This window comes from Nycticebus coucang, chromosome 5 (assembly GCF_027406575.1).
Source record: "Nycticebus coucang isolate mNycCou1 chromosome 5, mNycCou1.pri, whole genome shotgun sequence".
Classification (NCBI taxonomy): domain Eukaryota; kingdom Metazoa; phylum Chordata; class Mammalia; order Primates; family Lorisidae; genus Nycticebus; species Nycticebus coucang.
This window is the reverse complement of record NC_069784.1, coordinates 106,236,617-106,256,235: the sequence shown is the minus strand read 5'-3', so window position 1 is coordinate 106,256,235 and position 19,619 is coordinate 106,236,617. Positions and strand designations below refer to the sequence as shown.

General features: G+C 38.3%; 1 protein-coding gene across 2 annotated transcripts in view; it reads right to left on the bottom strand.

The window, feature by feature from the left end:
• The window catches only part of LAMA2 (laminin subunit alpha 2), a 656,330-nt gene that overhangs the window by 106,609 nt on the left and 530,102 nt on the right, over positions 1–19,619 (bottom strand). For both annotated transcript variants that reach the window (XM_053591647.1, XM_053591648.1), the window contains exons 38-40: positions 16,286–16,402; positions 15,434–15,597; positions 13,991–14,129 (exon numbers count right to left, since the gene is read on the bottom strand). In XM_053591647.1, the coding sequence (XP_053447622.1) occupies positions 13,991–14,129; positions 15,434–15,597; positions 16,286–16,402 (420 nt within the window). The remainder of the gene's footprint in view (positions 1–13,990; positions 14,130–15,433; positions 15,598–16,285; positions 16,403–19,619) is intronic.

Here is a 19,619-nt window from a genome sequence, read left to right as displayed (position 1 = left end):
GGGCACTGAAGAGGGCACAGGAGACAGCACAGCCCTGCGCGGCCTGCGCCACCCCTGCCCATCCTTTGACAATGCTGTACCAGCGGCCCCTAGTGGAGAGAGAATCCTTGTGCTCAGGAGAGGGAGAGGGACCTGATTATGGGACTTTGAATCAACACTCAGGGCCACCCTGGCACGTGGCGGCACAGCACAGAGTGGAAATCTGCTGGTGCCCATGGGGGAAGCTCTTAGACTACCATGGCCAGAGGGAAATCCTGTGTCTGAAACTCTAGTTCTGGAGTTAGGGCTAGCTGTGCCACCTGTTGACAGAGCCACCTGGGGCCATGAGGCAGTAGGGCTACAAAGGCTACAATCCTTGGGCCATTCCTACTGCTGTGCTGGCTCAGAGCTGGTAGATCAGAAGTGCTGACGACCCAGTGAGACACCAGCAGCTGTGGCCAAGCCAGGGCCTGTGTTACCCGCCCCGCAACAGTGGATCAGGGAGTCTGCTTCCACTGGGGAAAGAAAAGGGGATAGCTCAAATGACATTTTTTTGCAACTTGGGTACCATCTCAGCCACAGTAAAATAAAATACCAAGCAGATTCCTGGTTCCCCCGACGTCCAGGCCTTAGTTCCTGGGCAACATTTCTAGACCCACCTGGGTCAGAAGGAAACATGCTGCCCAGAAGGGAAGGGTCCAGTCCTGGCAGGATTTACCACCTGCTGACTAATGAGCCCCTGGGCTTTGATAAACATCAGAGGTAGCTATGGAATAGTCACCATAGGCTTTGGATAAAACAAGGCTGGGTGACCTGGCTCTGGTGACCATGAGGGCATACCCATGGCATTCCTCCCCAATTCCAGCAGCCTACCACAGAAAGGAAGATACTTTTCCTGGTAATCCAGGGAATTCTCCCATATCTTACCCAAGTTCACCAAAGTGGTATTGCAAGGAGTCTGCAAGAGCCATTTCTGGGTTGGGGCACCCCCATTACTGATAGCACTGTAGTGACCAAAGACTTAGATTGATATAATACTCAATTCCCTTTGGATACCTCGGAAGCCTGTTCTTTGAATTTGAAAGGACAAATTCAAACAAGTCCAGATGATGAAGATTAAAATAAATACCTAGCTCTTCACTGTCCAGATATAAGTGAACATACAAAAGCATCAAAAACATTCAAGCTCACCAAATGAGCTAAATAAGGTACCAGTGAGCAAGCCTGGAATGATGGAGATAGGTGACCTTTCAGACTAAGAATCTAAAATTACTGTTTTGAAGAAGAAGCTCAACGAACTTCAGGATGACATGGAGAAGGAATTCAGAAGTCTACCAGAGAAATTGAACAAAAAAATTGAAATAATGAAAAGAAAATCAAGCAGATTTCTGGAGCTTAAGAATTCAATTGACAAACAGAAATTTCACCTTTTATTTTTTTATCTCATAGCACACTTGAATCTATAGTTAATCTTCCATGGCACACTTAAATTATGTTGATTAAAAAAAAAAAGAGTAAAAAAATATCTACTTACATGCTATGAACTTCCTTTGAAAATTTAATTAATGATCTTTAAAAGTTTCACAGCATACCAGTGTGTTGAACAATCCTCTATAAGAGTTTCTCAATGGCAGAATTGACCAAGCAGAAGAAAGAAAAAAGTAGTAAGAAAGCATGGACCCAGCCTGCAAGATCTAGAAAATACCCTCAAAAGAGTTGTAAGACTTCAAGAGGAGGTAGAGAGAGACATTAGGGTACAAAGTTTATTCAAAGAAATATAAAACAGAAAAAATTCCAAACCTAGAGAAAGATATCAATATTTAGGTAAAGAAAGACATAGACCAGACAGATTTAACTCAAACAAGACTACCTTGAGGCATTTAAAAATCAAGCTTCCAAAGGTCATGGACAAAGAAAAGGTCCTCAGGGAAGAAAGAAAAAAGAAACAAATAACAAAGGAGTTCTAGTGAGTCCCACAGCAGACTTCTCAGTGGAGACCTCACAGGCCAGGAGACAGTGGTATCACATATTCAAAATGCTGAAGGAAGAAAATCTTAACCCTAGAACATTATACCCTGCAAAATATCCTTCAGACATGAAGAAACAAAAATTTCTGCAGACCTCTAAACTAAGGGATTTCATCGACACCAGATCTGTTCTACAAAATATGCTAAAAGAAATGCTTCAATCTGAAGGAAAAGGATGCTAATGGACAATAAAAAATAATCTGGAGGTGTCCAAGTCACTGGTGACAGTAAGTACACAAATTCAGCATACTCTCGTGCTGTAATTGCAGAGTATCAGTCACTTGTCTCTTGAGGAGTAAGACTAAAAGACAAGCCTACCAAACGTAACTTCCGCAACATTTTCAGAGATTAAAACTGTATACGCAAGTCACATTTGACTTCTGCAATTACAATGGATACTGTCTGCAAGATAACAAACATTATGGTATATATTGAGTACTAAAATTTTAACATAGTTTTATCCTTTCTTAAAAGGTGTAAACCTTTTTTTTTGGCACCATCTGTATGTGCACCTAAAACTGAAACACCCACATACATAAAGCAAAAATTATCAGAGCTAAGGACAGACAGACTCCAATAAATAATTGTCAGAGATGCCAATATTCTATTTTTTTGCATTAGACAGAAAATCAACATTATGTTCAGTGAAAGAAGTCAATTACAGAAAGGTAAATCCTGCATGTTCTTACTCTTGTGTGGGAGCTAAATATTAAAAACAATTGATCTCCTGGAGTCAGAGGGTAGAATGATGGTTACCAAAGACTGTGAGGGTAGTGGGGAGAAGAGGGTGAAGTGGGGGTAGTTAATGGGTGCAAAAATATAGTTCATTCAGTAAAATGAACAATATTTGATAGCACAACAAAGTACCATAATTAAAAAGTTAGGGTATATTTCAAAATAAAAATAACTGAGAGTGGAATTGGGATGTTCCTAACATAAAGAAATGATAAATGCCTCAGGCAACGGATACCCCAATTAGCCTTATTTCATTAATTCACATTGTATGCTTGCATCAAAACATCACATGTACTCTATAAAGATATACAACTCTTACATATTCATAATAATTTAAAATTTAAAAAATATATCACTTACGACACAGCTCATTTCATAGACAATATATACTCAATTTGGAGGCAGGTCTTTTAATTCCCAATTTCTGACCCACTAGTTTTTTCCCTTCCCCCAATTTGATTAGGAGATTCCAGAATATTATTTGCATCTAAGTCTAATCATTAAAAAATCCTATATGATGTTGATATTTAATCAGATATTTAGGCATGATCTTAAACTAAATAGGGAATAAAAAATAATTTTATTACTTTGCATTTTTTTCTCTGTTCCAAGAGATATTACCAATCTCTCATGGTAATATAATTGTTTTATTAATTCTGAATATCTGGATTATAACAATCATTCTAGATTTCCAGCATCAGTGTTCAGGAATGAGAGGCGATGATCTATACTGAGTGATCACCTATTGAATACCAAGTGCTATCTAGATGAAAATTATGCAATACAATGTGTGAAATAATGAAGAATGAAACATTCAGGGTCATGTATTTTTCTACCTACAGGGTGGTGGTGCTGTATTGTTGGCTTAAATTTTAATTTGGGAGACATTCTTTTCTGGGGGAAGGAAACGGGAAAAACCTAAGACACCACAGTCACCACGCAGTGTACACCCAGGTGGCAGGTCAGGGAACTTGAGTTTTCTGAAAGGAGAGTCTAGAATGTCCTGAATGGAAACAGTGCACAAAGGACCCGAGGACACAAAGGCTCCGGCCAAGAGGTGCTGGACCTGGCCCCGCCACCGCTCAGCATGCTGTGTGCCCTGGCATAGCTGGCCCGGGGAGGGCAGGCCTTTTTCTAACTCCTCCAAAGACTGCAAGGATTACATTCCCACGGAGGAGGTAAAATATACAGTAAGAAAACAAAACCCTGAGCAGAAAAATAGATTAATTAATTTAAAATTTAAATTCAGAGCAAAAGACCGATCGTTTTCAGAAAATGGTATCAAGAGACTAAATGGAGTGACTGTCGGGGATAACAGTGGGGGAAAAAGCCATGATGGAACAAAGAGCATGGATCAAGGCAAGTGCATGACCTCAGGGAAGGAATCTTCCCTTCTGCAGGTTGGACACCCTTCTCCAACCATAATGACCTGGTCTTTAGATAATTCCTGCCCCTTACTCTTTTGCAGTTTCGGTACCCACACCTTGCCCCATAGGGTATAAATGAGGAAGGAAGTACACAGTCTGGAGAAGGTTAGGCCTCAGAAAAAGTAGGTAAGGTAGAAGATTAGAGTCAGCTGTGAGAATAAAAATGAACAATTCACTGCAAGTTATTTTATGAAATGCAGGACCCTCCCCCATCTCTCTTGCTCAGAGCAACTGGCAACCACGCAATCAAATGTCCACCCCCACCCCGTGCCCTCACTGAAGAAAAACCAGGAGTCTTTTGGGAATTGAATGGCTCGACAGAAAAGACGTCTAAGCCTTCTGCATTCTGCCATGGAACAATTACGGTTATAGATAAAATGCAAATGTTAGCATCTATCCCAGTATGAACGTTAAAGGGGTAGAAGTTGAGAGGAGGAGGGAAGAAAGGGAAGAAAAGGGAAGGATGAGGACACAGATACCTTTATCTTATATAATGTGGGCTCCATCGTTTATGAAACAGGAAATAAAGCTTTAAGTTTATTTACTTAAGTTACAAAATTGACAGTAAAGGATCTAAACGTGGTGATGCATATCTATCTATATTAGCAAACGGTTGGGAGGGAAATGTGATGGGAGGCCCTCATGTAAAGGACATCGCCTTCACCACAGCAGTAATTAAATAGGCAATGCCCCCACGTTAGTGAAATATGTAATGACACAATAATATATTATTAAGAGATATAGAAAGGGAAGAAATATTTGGAAAATTTAGAAATGGCTGCCCTTGAGGGTATGAACTTAGAAAGGAGACCAATTAGGTCATGAATTGCTGCTTAAAATTATCAGTCTTTTTTTTTTTTTACTTAAAGAAATTAAAACACACAAGCATAACCAAGTAAAAAGAGAAATTTAGAGTCTTTTGTTGGTGGAAAGAATGAGAGTTGCTATTTCATTTCCAGACCCATTTTGAAACTACTTTAAAAAATTTTTTAAGATAGATCTCCATGAAGACTGCTTTTCTAACTCCTCTTATTTTCATTTTTATCAAGACATAGAACTAGAAAATAATTTAAGCATGCAAGTAAGAAATTATACAGACACCTATATTCCCATCACCTATATTTGAGAAATATTAAACATTTTGCTCTAATTGCACAAATCTTTAAATTATGAATATTTGGAATTTTTCAATACTCTTTCATTTGCAGTTTCCATCTATATTTAAATGATGGGCCTGCACATTTTCTTTCCAAATACTCTCCTCAATAGGGTTTTGCCATCAGGATTATACCAGCCTCAAAACAAGCTGGGGAACCTTTGCTGCTTCTTCTATTCTTTGGAATGTTTCATATAATGGTCTTTGCAATTTTGGTGGGCATTGTTATTTTGTTGTATTAATTACTAGTTCAAATTTTGAATGATTATAGTTTCACTCAAGTTTACTACTTTGGGGGGAGTTCATTTTGTTCTAGACTTATTGTGCACTTTACCTAAGTATTCAAATATTCAACTTCATTGAATAAACTTGCTCATGTACTCTAGTGCAGCCAAATTTATTTTTAATCTACATTGTTTCTCTGGTTATTTTCCTGTTTTCATTCCAACTTCTGTTCATACGTGTCATCTCTCTTTGCTTAATTGTTCTTGTCTTCTGTGTTTATTTGCCTGTTTATTTGAAGAATCAGCTTTCTACTTCATCAACCTTATCTAATGTTCTTTTTGTACTAGGTCATTAATTTCCGCTTTTATTTTTATTTCTCTCTTTGTCCTTTTTTTAACTTCTTGAGCAGAAACCTTAGATAATTAGTTTCTGTTCTTACCCTTTCCTTCTATCTACAATTTAAAGTTGTATGTTTTTCTGTTGGGGCTACTTCATTCTCACCACACAAATTCCAATGCAAAGTTATATTTTCTGTTATCAAATATTTTGTGAATCTAAATATTATTTGCTTTGATCCTGGAATGACGTTAAAGTATGTTTTTTATTTTGAAATGTTTTTTGGACAATTGTTTTACATCAGTTTCTAATTTTATAACACTGTGATCAGAGGATGTATTTTAGGTGTTGTTGGATCATTAGGATTTGCTGATAGTTGCTTGGTGGATTATTTTATGGACCTTCCACCCCCACTCCCAAAATTTCATGAGTACTTCTTTATTTAATGAGACATACATACTTCTTTATTTAATGAGACATACATACAGAATTAATTATCTAGTTGGCATAGAGCTCTATAAAGCCATTAAATTATTTTACTTTTAAAAGTAACTATCAGCTGGGCGGCAGCTGTGGCTCAGTGAGCAGGGCACCGGTCCCATATGCCAGAGGTGGCAGGTTCAAACCTAGCCCCGGCCAAAAACCAAAAAAAAAAAAAAATAACTATCAGCTATGATTTAATAAAAAAAAAGTGAACAAAATAAATAAATAAATAAATAAATAAATAAAAGTAACTATCGTACTTTTAAAATCTGCCTCCTTTTATCTCTTTGCTTGACCTATCAATTTTTAAGAGAGTTATGGTTCTGATAAAAATCTCTCATATGGTATTTATATATCAATTTTCTCATTCTGATGCACTTATCTATTTATTGTTAGGGTTTGTTTTATGACCTTGCAAGTTCACAATTTCTGTATCTTCCTGTTAACTTGTTTCTTTAATTCTATGGTGATGATTCTCCATATTCCTCATAACTATTTTTTAAAGATGTAATGCCTATTTTGATTGCTAAAAATAGTATAAAAATAGTAACCTATCAACTTTTTTTTGGTTAGAATTTCCGCAGTGTAGCTCTTTTCATCTCTCATTTTCAGTCTTTCTATGCCTGTATGGCTTGGTGCTATTTGTATAAATCATATATAAAAGGTTGCTCTTTAAAAATATTTTTAATCCCATATGAAGATGATTGTTACCTCACTGGCACTTTTAATCTGTTTGCATTTATTATGAAGATAACTTGAAGAAGAGACAGTGCTTACCAAATACTTTCTGTGCCTCCTATTTTCCCAGCCTCCTTAACAGTAAGCTGGGTCATGTGGCCACTTCCGGTCAATGGACTAGACCAGATGAGGTCCAGGCTACATGTGCCAACGTGGTAAGACCCAGCATGTCTCTTCCTTCTTTCTCTTTCTCTGCCAGAACAATCTTGGAGACTCCTAGTATGGTACAACAATGGCGAGGGTTGTATGACTAGTACATAGTACGGTAAAAGATGGAGAGGGTTACATGACTCACATTGGGTTGTGATATGAGATATAAACTTGAATTGTGTTCAGCCTCTGATATTCAGAAGTTATTTCTTGACATAGTTAGGGATAATTACTCTGACTGCTGTATTTGGAATTAATTCTACCATACTGTATGTTTTTTAATGGTTTTCTTTTTTTTTTTTGTAGAGACAGAGTCTCACTTTATGGCCCTCGGTAGAGTGCCATGGCCTCACACAGCTCACAGCAACCTCCAACTCCTGGGCTTAAGCGATTCTCTTGCCTCAGCCTCCCAAGTAGCTGGGACTACAGGCGCCCACCACAACGCCCGGCTATTAATGGTTTTCTTATTTGTTTGGTTTTGCTTTTCTAGTTTTTGCCTCACAGGATTCTTTGAAAATTAACTTCCCCTTCATTTTTTTTTTTTCTCTCTGCTTATTTGGAATATACAGCTGTTTGTGATGGTTAACTTTACGGGTCTACTTGATGCGGCTATGGTACCCAGTTGTTTCATCTAACACCAGTTAGATGTTGCTGTGAAGATTTTTTTTTAAGATGTGATAAACATTTAAATCAGTAGACTCTAAATAATGGAAATTACCATTCATAATGTGGGTGATCCTCATCTAATCAGTTGAAGGTTATTAGACAAAGGACAGAGGATTCCAGAAGAGGAAGGAATTCTGCCCCTTGACTTCCTCCAGATTCAAGACTGCAATGTTAACACTAGCCCATTAGTTTCCCCGGAAGACTCTACACTTGCCAGCCCCTAAAACTGTGCAAGCCAATTCTTTAAAATATATGTCTTGGAGGGAGAGGTATATGGCTCACTAGAGATATTGGTCACCAGATCATCTCAGAAAGAAGGATAAGTTTTAGATTAAAAAAGCATAGCCCAGTTGTAATTCTGAGGGAAAAGTACTAGAATTTATCAGAGAGTCCTTTGGAAGAAGTTGCTGAGAAGAACAAGAAGGAACAAGCTTTCAGTAGAGTTCAACTCCTAAAGAATTTGGAGTACATGGAAAGGCAGGTGGGGGTGTTCATTACACTTCTGGCAGATTGTAGGGTCCCGAGATGTTGGACAAGCTGTCTACCCTAATGAGCCCAAAAGCTACCCTGTTTCCCCAAAAATAAGACAGTGTCTTATTTTAAGGTGTGCTCCCAAAGATGCGATAGGTCTTATTTTCAGGGGACGTCTTATCTTTCCTGTAAGTAGGTCTTATTTTTGGAGGATGTCTTATTTTTGGGGAAACGGGGTACTACTCTCAGTGAACAGAGAGCTTCTTGAGAATAGAGCACCAGGATACCAGCCCTCTCCAGGCAACTCTCCATCAAATCACACCTGAGCTGAGGCACTAGACACCATGCTGCCAGGCCACTCCCGTCACATCACACCTGAGCTGAGGCAGTAGGCACCAGGCTGCCAGGCCACTCCCCATCACATCACACCTGAGCTGAGGCAGTAGGCACCACGCTGCCAGGCCACTCCCCATCACATCACACCTGAGCTGAGGCAGTAGGCACCACGCTGCCAGGCCACTCCCCATCACATCACACCTGAGCTGAGGCAGTAGGCACCAGGCTGCCAGGCCACTCCCCATCACATCACACCTGAGCTGAGGCAGTAGGCACCAGGCTGCCAGGCCACTCCCCATCACATCACACCTGAGCTGAGGCAGTAGGCACCACGCTGCCAGGCCACTCCCCATCACATCACACCTGAGCTGAGGCAGTAGGCACCAGGCTGCCAGGCCACTCTCCGTCACATCACACCTGAGCTGAGGCAGTAGGCACCACGCTGCCAGGCCACTCCCCGTCACATCACACCTGAGCTGAGGCAGTAGGCACCATGCTGCCAGGCCACTCCCCGTCACATCACACCTGAGCTGAGGCAGTAGGCACCACGCTGCCAGGCCACTCCCCGTCACATCACACCTGAGCTGAGGCAGTAGACACCACGCTGCTTCCCCACCACATGTGCCTTATCATCCCAGAGAGCTTCAACCCTTCAGTATTCTTGTCACAAAAACATGTCTCAACACCTGCTCAGACTGCAGTGGCCATACTGGGGGCTGTTGGGTCCTGAGGGAATGTCCTGACTCCAGAACTTGGACATTCAGGGTAGGCTGCCTTCAGGGGAGAGGTCGTACAGCAAGCCTGGGGAGCCCTTTGAGACAAAGACCAGAGTGCTAGCTGTCCTCCATTCAGACTATTCTCATCCTCTTCCCTGCCTCTCCCTACAGCTGCTGATGCAGCCGTGCAGTTACCATGTGCGTTGGCCCTGGCACCCAAGGGATGGTTGAGTTGGGCTCTCAGGAGCAGCTACTTCCTCTCTCTTGTAGTGCCCACCATATGAAGCTTCCACAGAAAGACGTCTCATGCCTTTCCTCTTAAAGACATGTAGTCGTCCTTAGACTATGAGCTCGCTGCCCACTAGTCCTTCCCAGTGCTACCTGCCTGGCTGCTCTAGCAGAGTAGGGCATACACTGAAGTGGAGGGTCTGTAAGCCTGCTTGAGAACTCCACAGGCAACCTGGGAACAGCACACTTCTCCCTGACATAGTTAGGCATTAAACTTGGAGATCAGAGGACAAGCCTGAAGGCTAGATCTCCCAGGACTTAATTGTGTTGCTTAGAGGCACAGAGGAGAGATTTGTGAATGAATCTTGGGAGGTAAGGGAGCCCATCTGGGCAGAACTAAAAGGAGAATGCAGTATGGGGGTTGGTGGAGAGCACTCAAAGAGCACCTTTCCTCTCACAGGAGAGCCATGCTTTGTCCAGGGTGGGATCATAGGCAGCATTGCAGGTGAGCTCAGCTAGTTTGGTGCTGCTGGTGGCTGGATGCTGGTAGGAGAGCTGCGAGGCAAAGGAAGAGATAGAAAACAAAACTGAGTCCTGTCTGTCCGACTGTGAATCCCAGACGTCCCTTCCCTGATGAGCATACCTTTTTGCCTTGGGGGTGCTACTTCCACTCCTCGCTGGTGACTTTCCCCAGAAACCTGAGAATTGGCCCTTGACTTCTGCCGACAGTTCTTGTGCTCACCTTTGTGGAGTGTGAATTCAGGTCCAACACAGCCCTGCCCAGCCTTGCTCATCCAACTGCCTCTGCTGTGGGGGAGAATAAGGAGGCCCCTGAAAGTTTCAGGGTCCAATCCATTGCCTGAGATAGCCAAGTGCTTATTATGATCAACTAAAGCAGGTCATAAGTTCCAAAAATCACCAGCAAGATGATCCTTACAGAATGTAGATTGTCTGAATGGATTAAAAAAACAAAACAAACACACACCCCCCCCCCACAACCCAAACATATGCTGTTTTCAAGAAACCTATTTAACACACAAAAATTCTCATAGACTCAAGGTAAAGGGGTGAAAAAAGATATTCCACGCAAATGGAAACCAAAAGCAAGCAGGAGTAGCTGTTCTCATATCAGACATAATGGACTTTAAATCCACAATGTATTTATCACATAATGATAAAAAGATTAACTTAACAAGAAGATGAAACCATGCTAAATACATATGCACTTAAAACAGGAACTTCTCTATTCATAAAACAGATTCTATGAGATCAAAAGAAAGAAACATCAACATTGTAACAGTCAGGGATTTCAGTACTTCACCAATAGAATTAGACAGATCACCAAGACAAAAAAATCAACAAAGAGACCTTGGACTTAAATTGGACTCTAGAACAAATGGACCTAACAGGCATTTACAGAATATTCTATTCCCAAATTGCAGAATATACATTCTTGTCATCAGGACTTGGGATGATTTCCAAGACAGCCCCATATACTGGAGGTGGTGGGTTCAAACCCAGCCCCTACCAAAAACTGGAAAAAAAAAAAAAAGTGACATATTTCCTTCCTCTTTTTCCTTGCATCCACCATAGAGGAATTCTAAATGAAATGTTACTTTGGAGACTGAAAGGATAACTGAGCATAGGAAAGCTTGTGCAATGATTATGCCACTATGTTTCTGGATGAAAGTACAGTAGACTTCCCTCCCCAATATGACTGTGCATCATAATGTTTTTGGAAAAACAAATGTTTATAGTTCTTTCCTCATCCAGAACTAATAGAAAAATAATATTTACATTCTTAAAGCTACATTTCATCCTGAGATTTAAAGTTAATTATCTAAGGCAGACAAGTAGCTGTTACTCTTTACATAAGAATGATGCATTACACACTTAAATGGTATGCAGTCTCCTCCTGCTTGTAAAGGGCCCACATTCGTGCTCACTCATATTTTCCTTTTAATTCCATTCTTGATTATCTATGTGTGTTTATAAATAGGTAGACTTACAGACATTTTATTATTATTATTTTTTTTTTTTTTGCAGTTTTTGGCCAGGGCTGGGTTTGAACCCACCACCTCCAGCATATGGGGCCAGTGCCGTACTCCTTTGAGCCACAGGCGCCGCCCTTACAAACATTTGAAAAAGTGAAGTTGTTTCTAAAATGCTGTCTCAATTTTTCTTACAGGTCTACCATTTGTTTCTCAGGACATTTTTAATCTTTTTTGTTTGTTGTTCTCAAGTTATCTCACCTCCATTTTCTTCACAGTGGTAATTGGTTGTATTATTACTTATTTAATTGGTCTTTTTTATTCCCTCCTGAAAAATCCCCATTTTTTTCTTTTTAATTTATTGAAAACATTCTCCCTTCTCTGTTAGACCCAAATGAGTATTTTTTTATTGTTATTCATTGAATTCTTTCATAGGAAAAGAATAAACAATTTCATCTTTCTGTGTTTACCTGTAGCTTCAGCAATAATACCAGATCTTATATTTATGGGAAATTATCCCATCTCGTTAACTGCTTAACTTAATATTTGGCAAATGTATTTATACAACTATATCATAACTTATTAAAGTTAAAGCATTATATATTCTGTTCATGAAATATGTCCCAAAAAACTTTCTCGGACAAATCATCCCTCTTTAATAAATCAGTGATTCTCTTTAGCATGTATCTTGTCATTCTCCAAGCATTTAATTATTTTTACATGGTTAATGAAATAGATAAGGAATAATATTAATAGGGGGCATGTTGTAATGCGTTACAACTCACCAAAGCTCTATGTTGAGATGGGTTAGCCTACCATGAATAAACATCACTGGTAAGGAGCAGTAAGCACACATTTCATGTCAGCATAAAAATTAGAGTTTCCTAAGTGTAAAGTGATGTGCATTAAATTTGAGTAAAATTAAACAGCTCTTTAACATAAAATGTTAGAAGAAATTTATAAAGATGAAACAATGATAGTAGCAAAATTTGTATTGGTACAAAAGATTGGAAATAGCATGAAAGGTATCAATTATAATGAAATTCATTCATTCATTCATTCATTCATAGTACCTACTATTTGCCAGGCACTGTGCTAGAGGCTGAAAATGATCAACCAATAAACCAGGTTAAATGAAAATGGTGAAATTGGAAATTTCTTTAAACTTATAGAAAATTACCTATAAAAAGATGGATTAAAATTTAGTTTAAATTTGAAAAATAGGTTCATTTAGAAAAGATAATTGAACATAGAAAAGCTATCGCAATCATCATGCCACTATTTTGTATACAAAGTAAATAGAACATATGGCATTATTAGAGCTCATTCCAGAAAGCCAAAATTAGTAGTAATTGCTCATAAATATGGTGCTTTCATTATGAACACAGAAATGACCTCCTAAGATTGTGATAAATATCTCTAATATTCTTGAAATCCAAGGGAGTATTCTTGTCTAGTACCAAAACAAAGAGAATATTGATTTGTTTGTTTAACATCATTATTTATGTATATTTCATTCATAAATGTCAAATCAGGCTTTCCCTCCAAAAATTCTGGTTCTTTGTGAGATTCTGTGTGAAGCAAAAGGAGTAAATTATGGTTCTGAGCATTTTAACTCACAGCATACTTCCCATGAGTTTTTTTTTTAACCTAAAATAGGGTTACCAAAATTTATCACACAACTTATATACAAAATGTTGTCCTACCTATAAAGAATGAAATTTGTCACTATTGAAAATATTCAAATAATGTGATAAAACTTGGAATCCTGAAACTCTAAAATATTGCTTCCAAATGTCTTTCAACAATAACTATAGGCAAAGTTTAGGAGTTGTTCAATTAATAAAAATGGTATAAATAATTTAGAAGCCTATGATTTGAAGTGCTTTGTTAAATTTGGATTTTTATTGTCAAACCTCATATATAATCAACTTGCGTGTGATTACAGTGATGTTAATTTTCAAGGCATTTTTTTGGTTTTTTACTGATGATATTTGGAAGAAATGGTGATAAATTTTCCTACCCAGTATGTTCTGTTTGCCTGTTTTTATTTTGTGAGTCGGTGGCACAAACCTGTTTGATTGCTGCTATAATTTCAAGACCCTGACAGGTAAACAGCAGAGGACTGAGATAAGAGTTCTGTTATGATAACAAAATGGTTAGGATTTATTTTGGATAAAATTTAAAAAAGGCCTTCAAATATAATTCAAAACAAATTCACTAATTTATTGGGATTTTCCAGATCTCATTTCACCTTAAAATTTAGTTTAGGTAATCAAAAATGTTGACCTCCACTCTCAGCACACACATATTATTTATTTCTTACCCGTTTTGTAGCTTCATGGGCAAGACCTTTGGCTTCTCTGGCAACTTTCTCAGCTTCATCGATATAGTCCTTAATATTGCTGTAAGCTTTGAAGGCTGCCGTGGCATTGAAGGAGATGTTTTTAGCCTCATCAAGAATTCTGTTGAAATGACCCCAAAAAATGAATGTGAGAGCACTCAGTGGTATTACAGTGAAGAACATCCTTATTATAACAAAACCTGGCTTTCAAATAATCATGTTCAACCTAATTATGATAATTCCAAATCATAGTGAGATACATACTTACTGTATTGTGTCGTAGTTTTCAATTTAAACTCATATTTCTAAATAATTCAGCTGTCAAATACATACCTAAAATACAAACGTATCTTAAATACCCATAGCATCCCCCCCTAAAAGCCTCTGTAACTATATGGACTGGGCAAGTGTGTGCAGAGAGACGGTCCTTTACATTAATTGTGGAGCAGGCTACAGGTTTCAGAGCATGTGTTCCACAATATTGGAATTAATTTCACAAGACTTGTCTAGTGTAGGTGCGCTTCCTAGGGAGGATAAAGGAATCTCAGATTAAATGACTTGCTTCAGGTCACTTGACCAACATGCCCCTAATTAAGGACTTGGAGCTTGGGTCTGCCAACTTCTACTTTACTATTTCATCTATTGCCCTTCACTCTAACAGCAAAAGTTCATTACAAAATTAATCGTGCATACATATAATGCCCAAGGTCTTCAAAAATTAATATTAACTATGAGAACATAGCTTCGCATGTGGTGTAGATTTATTTGGGAAACATATTCTTGGGGCTAAAAGCACTTCTATTTATTATGACAATTGCAAAATTGTAGGGGAAGTATATCACTCATACCTAGAGGGCTGTTTACAAGTCAAATATCCCCTTCCCTCTTACCCCTCCCTCTTCTAGCCCATGTAATAATCCCAGCTAGAATAGGCTGCTATTTCACAGGGGAGTATGTAAGTGTCTCCCTGGAGTTTAAAAGAGAAAAAAAGATTTAAAGGCTATGTATGTGACACATTTTCAAAAGGTACCCTTTGATCGATAAATTGTTTTGATTCCATTAGAAATATAAAACTGAAATTTGCAGCAGAATGTGTTTATATGTATATTATTTAAAATGCTAATAAGGCAACTGCTGTGCTTTCTAATAAAGAACAGAAGATATTTTTTTCTAACTGTAGCCTAGGGCTGTGTTCACTCCCTACCAAGCCATATTTGAATCTACTTTTAACTCACACTTTTGATGCTGCTCCAGTAGAGCTTGGCCCAGACTCTCCTAATTAGGCCCTTCCACAGAAAGGCCATGCAGCTAGTATGTTCATAATTACAGAAATCAAGATCTAAGAGTGATTCTTTACCATTTATACTAGTAAAACTCTTGAACAAGTGTCAAAATAACAGACATTTCCAACAGCAAGTGACATACCCATCAAGGACTGCAGATGAGTCATTCAACTGAGCCGCATGGCTCTCAGCCAGGGACACCTTCTCAGCAAGCTTCCGGTCCTTTATTTCTTGGGAGAGGTCATCTATTTTATCTTTAAGCTCCTCAGACATAGGAGGCAATTTAGTTTGAATGTCTTCAACATACTGACATGTAGAGAAGAGATGACATTTTGAGCAAGTGGATCTAAACCTCCTTATTTACTAAGTTCTCTATAAGACACGATTATACACACTTAGGTTGTTTTATGAAACATCAAATTTACCAGAATAGTAACAAGACAATTGAGAAAAAAAAATCCAATATTTAATAAAAGAGGTTAGAAAATTTATGAGGATAACTTATACCATGAAGAACCTATCTTTCTAAAAAATATTATTTCATAGGTATAAATACATAAATGATCATCACTGGGAACTTTAGATCATTTGCATTTCTAGTACCAAATATCACTCTGTGTAATGCAATAGACAATACGTTGAGCGCTTGTCTACAGATTTACATTTTTCTTTTAACTAATATTATATAAATATTGAAGTGGATTGTAAGTGCTGCTCTAGGAAAAAGAAATGTCATCGTCACTGTGGAATAAAAACAGATTTGTGTTAAGTGTGTGACTACCCTCACACAAACATGCACGCCCATTGGGCAGGACATGTAACACCACCAACAGGTAGGCAGTGCTACAACAGAATAATGCAAAAATAACTTTACCTCCTTGAGAAAACTAATATGAGTATTTGCTCATATTACTGATATTTCTCATTGGTTCCCATTTGTTAGAGCCTAAGTCATTCTCACCTCTTTTAACTTTGGGTTCTACCAAATACTCACGTCTATGGCTGAGTTGATTTCCCCTACAAGACGGTTGGCCTCATCCAGTATGTCACTGCCCTCCTTTAAAGTGTTCTCAATTTGTCTCTTGCCACTTGCAACAGCCTCCTTCTTCGCCTGTAATATGATATGAACAAGACATCAAAATCCCATTTGGGTAAAATGCAATCAAGTTCTTGCATTCCCAACTTTGCTGTGCTGTATGAACAAAAGCTTCTCAAACACAATACATCCTCCTGGCCCTGTATACTAGCTGAGAATGATATAAACACCCAGCTACTCAGTCCTCCCAGAATTACTCTATTTAGAGGCCCATATAAGTAATTTCTCCTTCCTATTATGACAAGGTCATCCAAGCAAAGAAAAGTTATATGATAATAGTTGAGGAATTAAAACATTTTAAAAGCAGATAGAACATCCATTTTTTAACTAAAATATAAGTGCCAAATATTTACTACTGGACATGTGGTAGTACACTGAATTACATGGAACTCCAAATTGAATTCCAGAATCTATGTACCAATGAGAACTTTGTGAGCATCTACACAAGAGATTTATTCAAGGAAAGCTCCATGAAATTTAAAAAGTGGGATTTTTAAGAGAACCTAGGGGAAGTAATTTATAAGAAAAAAAAAGAAACTATAATAGGGAAGAATAAACCTAATGGTTTCATAAGAAGAGAGTAGATTCTAATTTTTCTTTGGAACTTATAGCTTGTCTCAAACTATGTGAAACTCATTCTTGGCCTAGAAGAGGAAAATCGATGACAGAAATATCTCTATTTGGGGCACAACTTCGCCTACTTTATTCTTTATATTTCTGACTCATTCATACTCTTCCAATCACCATTTTACCTTTCGGTTTATCTAATCAATTATGATTTTAAGCTTGGACCACTTATGTTTTTATATAAATAATAATGCCAATTTATATTTGCTTAGATCTCAACATGTGCCAGGCAGTTTATAGGAGTTTCTCCTTTCATTACAACTAGCTCTATGTGTCCTGTGTTCATCACCTTTTAAGTGAGTATGGAGTTTAAGTGCTGTGGTTTGAATGTTTGTGCCCCCGTCAAATTCCTACGCTGGAATCCTAACTCCCGGGGTGACAGTATTAGGAACTGGGGCCTTTGGAAGGTCATTATGTAAAGGAGGCAGAGACCCCATAAATGGGATTCCTGCCATTATACAAGACACCCGAAGGTGTTCATTCACCCTTCCGCCATGTGAGCACACCATGAAAAGGTGGTGTCTGTAAACCAGAAAGTGGATTTTCACCAGACACCAAATTTACTATCACCTTGAGCTTGAATTTCTCAGCCTCCAGAACTGTGAGAAATAAATTTTGATTGTTTATAAGCCACCCAATTTTTGGAATTTTATTATAGCAGCTTAATGAACTACAAAATTAAATGGTTTACCACACTTCACATAGTACAGTGTAGTTAAGATTTATACCTCATCTACCTGATAGATCTTGGGTCCCAGGCAGGAAAATGTTGCTGCTCCTATTATAGAAATTACACTTCTTATTTGCAGGGGAATAGCACTAATTCATGCCCTTCTTGCCTCCTTTTCACCTGCCTCTCTGGTATGTGGTGGGTACGTGCGTCTGGCCCTGCCTCTGAGCCTTCCTCCCACATTTCTTCTACCATGCGCTCTCCCCATTGCTTCCTTCCTCCATGCTCTGCTCATGGTCACTGCTCTGGCCACCTATCTAAAATAGCACCCATTGCTATCCAAATCATTGCTATATATGAGGGCACAGTGGTTAAAAGTTATATTCAGGCTGGGATCCCATTCTGCTCACTGACAAGCTTGGAAACCTTGAACGTGTAATTTAGCTCACGTATGGTGGTTAGTCTTTCGATACCCAAAGTGTGGACCATTCTCCAACAGCGTGGGCATCACCTGGAAACTTGTTAGAAGTATGTAATCTCAATCCCTTCCCAGGAACTACTGACTCCATCTACAGTTTAACAAGAAAGCCAGTAAAATTAGAGAAAAATGGGCTTAGGACATTTCTGGGCAAACAGTAACACTGTAATTGTTAATTACTATAATTAACTTATTTTGTTATTCTTAGCACTCATTTATCTGAATTATATTCTTTAGGGTGGCCAGAAACTATACAAATGCAGATAATATTATTTTTTTTTATATATTGAGCCATCTCAACATTTTCTTGCTAAAGCACTTGCTAAAAGCACAGATTATTAAAGAAAATCAGAGATACCCCAGCATCACAGATGCATATATAGGGACCAGGGGAAAGGCACAGCCTGTTGGCCTGTACATTGCTGATGAAGGACAAGACAACGATTATATTATGCAATATCTTGGAATTTATCTCGTATTATTTATCAATAAACCATTTATTATGCACATAGCCCAGGCTTCTGGACATTATGGCAATATTATATGCTTGTTTATTGGTTTAGTGACTATCTCCCTTTACTACAACAAACTCCATAAAAATAGTCTTATATACTATTATCTCTAGTACCTAGAAGAATTCTCTCAATACATATTTTTTGATAAATAAGTGACAATAGAGTCCATTCCTGGGACCTGTGCTGGTGACATATGGCTTATCTGACTACTCCCATCACCTACTAATTTAGAGAAAGTTTTGATATGTCATTTGCTCTTCACAGGCCACAAATGTAGGGGCAGTCCTGATGTTCCTGGTTACAAGTCTTATCTTTTACATAATTGGCAACTTTAGCCCTTGGCTTTCATATGAACTAATTTAGCATACAGCATACACAGAAATCCAAGAGTCTGTTTTTCTACCATGGGTTGTTCCTAGTAATGAGTCAAGGTAATTTAAAATCCCATCCCAATGGAAAGGAGGAGAAAATTTCCACGTGTGTTAAGTGAAGAACTATGTAAGTTTTTGTTTTAATAAAGGAGTGAACTAGAATCTTTTGTAAAAGCTGTAATTGAATTGCTTTAAAAAGTCAGTTGTGCAAAGATCAAAATGTAGTCTTTCATGCTAAAGCAGGAATGAGAACAGAGATGAAAGAGATTTCAGAAGTGGGTAATTTTCAGATTAGATACTGACGGGATGTAGCTTTGAACTGAGGAAAGATGAAAATTTGGAGCTCCCAAATACTGATAAAGATACAGAGATAACTTTTTTGGTGTGTTTAATTTATTCAGTATCTTCATTGAAATAAATCAGTTTTGCCTCCTCCCAGACACTGTTCTATGCTCTGGGAATGCGTGAGGAATAAGACATTTTCCTCCTGATTTGTCTGGAGGAAGGAGAAAATGGAGACAAATTAATATATAATATATTTTTTAGTGATGATGAGATGAATGCTGTAAAA